The 6,817-nt window shown below is 34.0% G+C and overlaps 1 protein-coding gene across 1 annotated transcript; it reads right to left on the minus strand.

Annotated features, from left to right (window-relative positions):
- Nucleotides 1–762: 762 nt before the first annotated feature.
- On the minus strand, nucleotides 763–6,155 carry LOC106138163 (probable ATP-dependent RNA helicase Dbp73D). The gene is made up of 7 exons (XM_013339219.2): nucleotides 5,521–6,155; nucleotides 4,557–4,869; nucleotides 4,022–4,303; nucleotides 2,911–3,088; nucleotides 1,736–2,390; nucleotides 1,481–1,661; nucleotides 763–977 (listed from the first exon to the last, which is right to left on the minus strand). Exons 1-7 carry the CDS (start codon nucleotides 5,541–5,543, stop codon nucleotides 783–785), a joined length of 1,827 nt encoding a protein of 608 aa, XP_013194673.2. The 5' UTR covers nucleotides 5,544–6,155; the 3' UTR covers nucleotides 763–782.
- Between the last annotated feature and the right edge of the window lie 662 nt (nucleotides 6,156–6,817).

Here is a 6,817-nt window from a genome sequence, read left to right on the forward strand (position 1 = left end):
TGGTTATTGTATTTTTTTTTAAACGTAATATACAAAGTAAATTTTAAGCGTTATTAATATGGAGTAAAATATACAATAAAAAAAAACACGAATGAGAATATAGAATATTCTAAAGTGCCGGGAACCATATGGCACGTGCAATGCAACTTTCAAATTCAAATATATGAGTACAAGTTTTCTCTAATGTACCTAATGCGCACAGAACTACAAAATGCCGCCATTTTTGGTCCAAGGCAATTTTGACTGACCTACCTGACCTGACTGACCTACCTATAAAAAGCTGACCTACCCAATCCAGGATCATGGTTAAAAGGTAACCACGGGCTAAAGCTCCAAAAAATGAGAATGTAACCCAGGACTCCAGGATGAACTGTTAATTATATTTTTTGTTAAATAATATAATGATAGGTATTATCTATACTAATATTATAAAGCTGAAGAGTTTGTTTGAACGTGCTAATCTCAGGAACTACTGGTAGGAATTGAAAAAATCTTTTTGCGTTGAATAGACCATTTATCGAGGAAGGCTTTGGGCTATATAGGTAAGATCACACTGCAACTATAAGAAGGAGCAAAGAAATAATGGAAATAATAAAATTGAAATAATGAAAAAAAAACGGGGAAAGTTATTCATCCTTGAGGGCTTCAATGATGCCCAAAATAACTATTCCACGCGAACGAAGTCGCGGGCACAGTTAGCATGATATAAGTTGGTTTTAGTTTTGGTAGATTTGATTGAAATCAGGAAATGATACAAACAAAAACGAAATATTAATTTATTTTCACAATTTTCTTTTCTGGGGTTTAAATCCTCTCTTCACTTTGATAGATTTTTGAACTTTACTATACTTTTCTTCATTTATTTGATTTTTTGTTTGGGTTATAGCTTGTTGATATGTTTCGGACATGTTTTTGATAGTTTCTGTTGGGATTTCTATTTGCGACACATTCTCTTTTCCGCCACATTTCATGAGTTCCTGAAAAATTCATGTAGCTTGCAGAATGAATGAGATTAAAAAGAATAAACTTATGGGATTTAAAAGCTGTGTGTGTGAATTAGCTGTGAAAAGTTTTTATCTTGATCCATTCGCAATAATGACGATTCTGTTTATAGTTGGACTGATTAGGAGATCATCATCATAGAAAGAGGCCACTGAAGATTCTGAAGCAATGTTTTAACAGCAGGACGAGCACGCGACCTGTTCGTCCTGTTACTTATGTTTCTCACTATGACTGTGCATTGTGACTGCTCCATTCACTAGCTATACATAACTATATTGTATTTAGTAACACCTTATCCATGCCAACTTATAAATGCTTAAGTATATTTGATTCACATATTTCACAGTAAAACCACTAAACTGATTTTGATGAATCTTGTTACCAAAAATTTTAACCCTGGTAGAAGTACGAAGGCACATTTTTTGTAATTTTCTTGGGGATGGAAATATTGCTAAGCTAGTAAAAATATAAATAATACCGTAAAAGAGGCCATTTGGTTTTGAAGCAAAATAGTAACAGCATTTCCGAGCCGGCCTGCGCGCCCTGTACGACCCACTCTATGTATGTATGTCTTAATGTTTCTTGGAGGGTCATATGAAATAACATAATTACAATCTGGTATATCAATTCCTCTTGCTAAAGCATCGGTACCTATAAGTCTGAAATATATAAAATAATATTATAAATGCAATTCAGTGCCTAAAATAAACATTTAAACAAATTGAAAACTTACACATTAATATCAGACTGAGTAAATTTTTTCAACACAGTTTCTCTTGTCGATCGATCTAATGAAGCAGAAAGTTCTGCTACTTTCAGCTGACTATTTCCCCATATATTAAGAAGAACTGCGAGTCTGTGAGCAGTTTGAGATGAATTTGTGAAGCATAGTACTCTGTCCCATTTCTGCTCAATAAGAAAATAACTAAGTACAATAGGTTTATCTTCAGAATTACATAGAACATACTGTTCAGTTAATTCTTCTGGAGTGGTATACTTTCTGATAGTGTCCTCATTTTCAATATCATTAACAGCTACAGCAGAAAACAATTTAGGTTGGAAAAGACCCCATTGTTCTAATTTTTCTGGATCCTGAGATAATGTGGCTGAAAAGAGTAACTTGTGTGGTGGTGCCTTTTGTTCATTAAGATTATGGCAACTCAGTATTGGCATTTTACCAGTCATTAATTCATTTTCTAACTTGATGTGTCGGTCCATGTGATACAGCCAGTCATTCTGAATATGATCCATGATTCTGTCGGCTTCATCAATAACAAGGAATTTTAGATGTTTCAATGAGAACCCATCTGTGTTTTGAATATGTTCAACTAATCTCCCAGCAGTACATACAACTATATCTACTTCACTCATCCAGCCTAAAGATTCAGCTGAAACAATGTAAATTATTTGATCAAATAGATTTGCATCAGTTTCCGAGTAAAACAAATTGTGGCTCACTACAAAACTCCTCCAGTTAGTAATTAATTATTTTGTTTTACCAACTAAGATATTACTAAGGGGAAATTATACAAGACTGTCATCAGACATGCCACTCTGTATGGCAGAGTGTTGGGCAACAAAAGCAACGGATGAAAGGAAACCGCATGCAAGTGACAAAAATGGATAACATAGGTATATGAGAATACCTAAAAGGAATAGTATGAAAGTACCAATGCCAATGGAAAGCTGAATAGTAATAAGCTAGGTTGGTATGAGCACATCATGAGAAGAGAGGAAGGTCATGTTACTATAATGGCCTTAAATATGGAAGTGAAAGGGGAATTAGAAATAGGGGAAGACAAAAAGAGATGGATGGACAGCATAAAGGAAAATATGAGTAGAAAAGGAGTGACTAGTGCGATGGCATGATTTGCTGTTAAGGAGCAGTGTTGTTTCACTTCCACTTACAGTGTCGAACTATTTGTTGTTGTTCTTGATAGAGTGGAGCCGATCCACTGAGCAATGCAACTTTTAGTTTAGTCCTCATGGTGTATTTTTTGAAAACTTTTGCTACTTGTATTGCCAACTCTTGTACTGGTAAAACTACCAAGGCTTTTATATGATGACCAATATCATTCATTAAAATCTGCAAAGAATTTGAATGTTTCATTAATTACCTGCTACAAAAAAGAAGTTACTCCTTGAGGTTTTGTTTGTCCCTGTACCTTATATCTGTACAGAGATAGATAAATTAAGTGATTGTGTCAGTGGCAGATTAAAACATATACCGCCAGTAGGCTGTTTAAATTCGAATGCTGCCGATTGCCGCCACACATCTTTACGTTCGGCCGAGCGAATGCCCGCGCCCTGTGCTCGTGCGCCCGCGACGTTATTTCGGCCAGAAACTCAGCAAATGGTCATGGCATTCGTTACCGCACCGCAAATACGTAATAAAAATAGTATAGATTGACAAACGTCCGCTTTGACAAATTTAGCAGTGAAACTTAATAACATTTAGGTATTTTATTATATACTAGAGGCCGCCCGCGACTTCGTCCGCATGGAAACCCTATCAATCCCGCGGGAACTCTGGGATAAAAAGTAGCCTATGTGTTATTCTGGGTCTTCAGCTACCTACATACCAAATTTCATGGTAATCGGTTCAGTAGTTTTTGCGTGAAAGAGTAACAAACATCCATACAAACTTTCGCCTTTATAATAGTAGTAGGATGTAAGACAAAAAATTTTTGGGGCTGAATTTGCCAACCCCTCAAATTCGCCCTAGGCTTCAGCCTAACCAGCCTACTGATAAAGCCGCCACTGGATTGTGTTTATATGTTCTGAATTGAAAAAATATTACAAAATTACAAATTTTTCCTTTTTATAAAGTGGATATGGATATTTTATTATACAAACAATACATATAATTATATTTAACTGTGTATAATTTTTTTCTTTCAATGGAAGTTGGTAGGTACCTGATCAACTACTGTCACTGTTGTCAACTAGAAAGTGCCCATGAAAGTAGGTCATTAACCACTGACCCGTGAATTAACATACTTTAGGAATGAATAATTACCTGTATTATAGGCAATACAAATGCCAATGTCTTTCCACTGCCTGTGGGGGCGGAAACACAAATATCATGTGGCCAAAATGGATTCCTTGATGTGTGCTGTTGCAGTATGAAAGGTATAACTTTCTCTTGTACAGGAAACAGATGAGTGATTCCTTCACCCAAGAGCGCAGATTTTATATTGGATTCTAACCAAGTTTGATCTTCTACAGTGCTAGACAACTTTTGTAAGTTTGTAGAGATGCTATAAGGATGAGATAACCAATAGGGAAGAATTCTGTGCACCTGAAAAGAAAAATCATTTCTAATGACTTTTTTATTAACATATTGTAAATTCATTGTATTTATAAATGTTTTGATCAATTAGTTGAGTAATTAAAGATTGAACCATAGGCTCTTAACTACAAGTAAAACTGTAAGCAAATGATAAAGCAAGTTCCTAACATCAGGAGTATGAATGAAGGCTATTTATAATTAGAGGCTCTACCTGCCACTGGGAAACAAAAAAAAAACAAAATATTAATTACATAAAACCTACCTTAGATTTTTTCTCAAAATCATTACCACCAAGGACTTTAAACTCAGGTTTTTCTGTTTTCTGTCTTTTTGGAGATACATTTAAATCTGTGGGGAGTATTGTCTCTTTTAGATTTTTGTCTTCATCCTTGATTACTGGACTCCTTAATAAAAGTTCATTATCAACTGCTTCAATAAATCTGTCCTGCTGGGGAGAGTTTATTTTTTTTATCTGAGAATTCAATTTCTTTCGTTCCTCTATAGCTTTCTTGAGTTTTTCTAAATTTCTAGTTTCTTGCTCTTCTACATTTGTTTTATCATCAGAATCTTGGTATCTGTAATTAAGAGAAAGGATATGTGTTAAATTAGAGGCATTTTTAATACCTTCCTCATGCAGTCATAATAATAGGAGTATTAAGGCAAAGGGCAATTAGACTGGGAAGTGTGACTGTTATTCCAATGAAAACTCTCTTTAAGATACTGAGGAGTAGAAAAAAGTATGAGATTGTGATAGTTGCGATGAAGCATAAGGCTTTATGGCAACTATCAACCACTGGAAGCCACTTGTTTTGTGTATTCTGTTTTTTCCTAAGTTGTTATATAGTGGGGTTGCTGTACACTAGGTATTCATTTTCTTATTACACAACTTCTATTATAGATTTAAGCCTTCCTCAGAAAAATCTCTTTTAACATTTTAAAGAGGATTAAAACCACCGCCCACAACTTTCCAAAATTAGAGCATACAGACAGAGAAAATAGGGAGACTTTACTTTGTGCAGTAATAATGCCAGAATAAAATAGTTTAAAGTAGTAAAACGATTACAAACTGCTAGGTTGCCATCCAAAAATTAAAAAAGAACCAATATTAGAAACACAACAGTGATGTTTAAATTTATGTGCCACATTAGTTTGACTATTGGCAAAGCGTCGGTTAAAGAGTAATATAGAAGATAATATTTGTAACTATTTGATGACTTAGTACTTACCTGTTAATGACAAATAAATCCATGTTTTCTATTACTTTTTTTTCTTCAATATAAAATTGGTTTTGTAACAACAAAACTAACAATTCTTCGCTTTCTTCCCTCAGTAAACACCATATAATTTTACTGATTTCTATGTTTTTACTTTTTAGTAGAACTGCAAAATTTAGATAGTGATAGCGATTTTGTAGTATTTACCTTAACTTAAATGTAAGGTTATATGAACAGAAATACAAACTTGGACATTTCTTGGTTTAACATTTTAATATAGTTTAAACCTAATTATAAAGAAATTTAGAACGCTTATTATTGATATGGACCTGTCTTTGTTCTCCCATTCGAAAACCTCCCTCAGAGTGCTACGAAAATCAGAACAGTTTTGGGACAAGTGAGCAGAAGTTTTGAGGTTATTCCACTCTATACCTACAATGTTAGTTAATCTGACATTGACAAAATTCGAAGCTAACAAGTTGGCAAGTAAGGTGCAGATCTTTCAGATCGTTTAACCGTCCATCGACCAATTTCCTAACTTCGTGTCTCTTCAAACAATTGGTAGAATCATCGAAAGTTCGGTGGAAGCCATAATGAAATGAAGCAAAGAGGGTGCAGTCATGTGAATTCGATAAACTAGTGTTAATTAATTTGATAACCCTCGATCATAGACCTTTTTTACTTTTATAACTAGATCATTGACATCAATGAAATAGAACGGAGAGAGTATATTTTCTTCATTTAACTGGATAAGTCAGATGGTCTCCATCAAATAGCGTTAATAACAACTTTTAGCGGGTGCAGTTTTTTGTGCTCAAAGAAAATAGGTATCTTCCGATTAGTATTCTACCGATGTTAAATCGGAGGTTGTACTCTTGCATTCTACGCTATTATTTTCTAATGGCGAGGGATGTCTTGTGTGCATTATGCCATCAAATAATTGCTGAATATCAAAGCGGGACGTTACTGAATAACAAATAAATAACATCTTGTAAATGTGACAAAAGTTTGAAAAAAGTGCATTCCGAAGTTAAGATACGATAGAACATAATATTTATATTGCAAAGAAGTTATGTTTCAATCTATTTATTTAAATTTTAAATTACAAATACATCCACAGTTAAGACTTTTAAGTCTTAACTTTTGCACGTCAGACACTCACTTTAACAATTTTTTTAGAGTTCTAGTCTAAGGACTAAATACTATTAACCTAACCGAATCGACTTTTGTTTGTTATTTGTTGATTGATAATTGGTATGTAGGGATTGATTAATGTATTAAAAATACACGTTTTGTTTATGGTTTCTAT

Source organism: Amyelois transitella, chromosome 3 (genome assembly GCF_032362555.1).
Source record: "Amyelois transitella isolate CPQ chromosome 3, ilAmyTran1.1, whole genome shotgun sequence".
NCBI lineage: Eukaryota > Metazoa > Arthropoda > Insecta > Lepidoptera > Pyralidae > Amyelois > Amyelois transitella.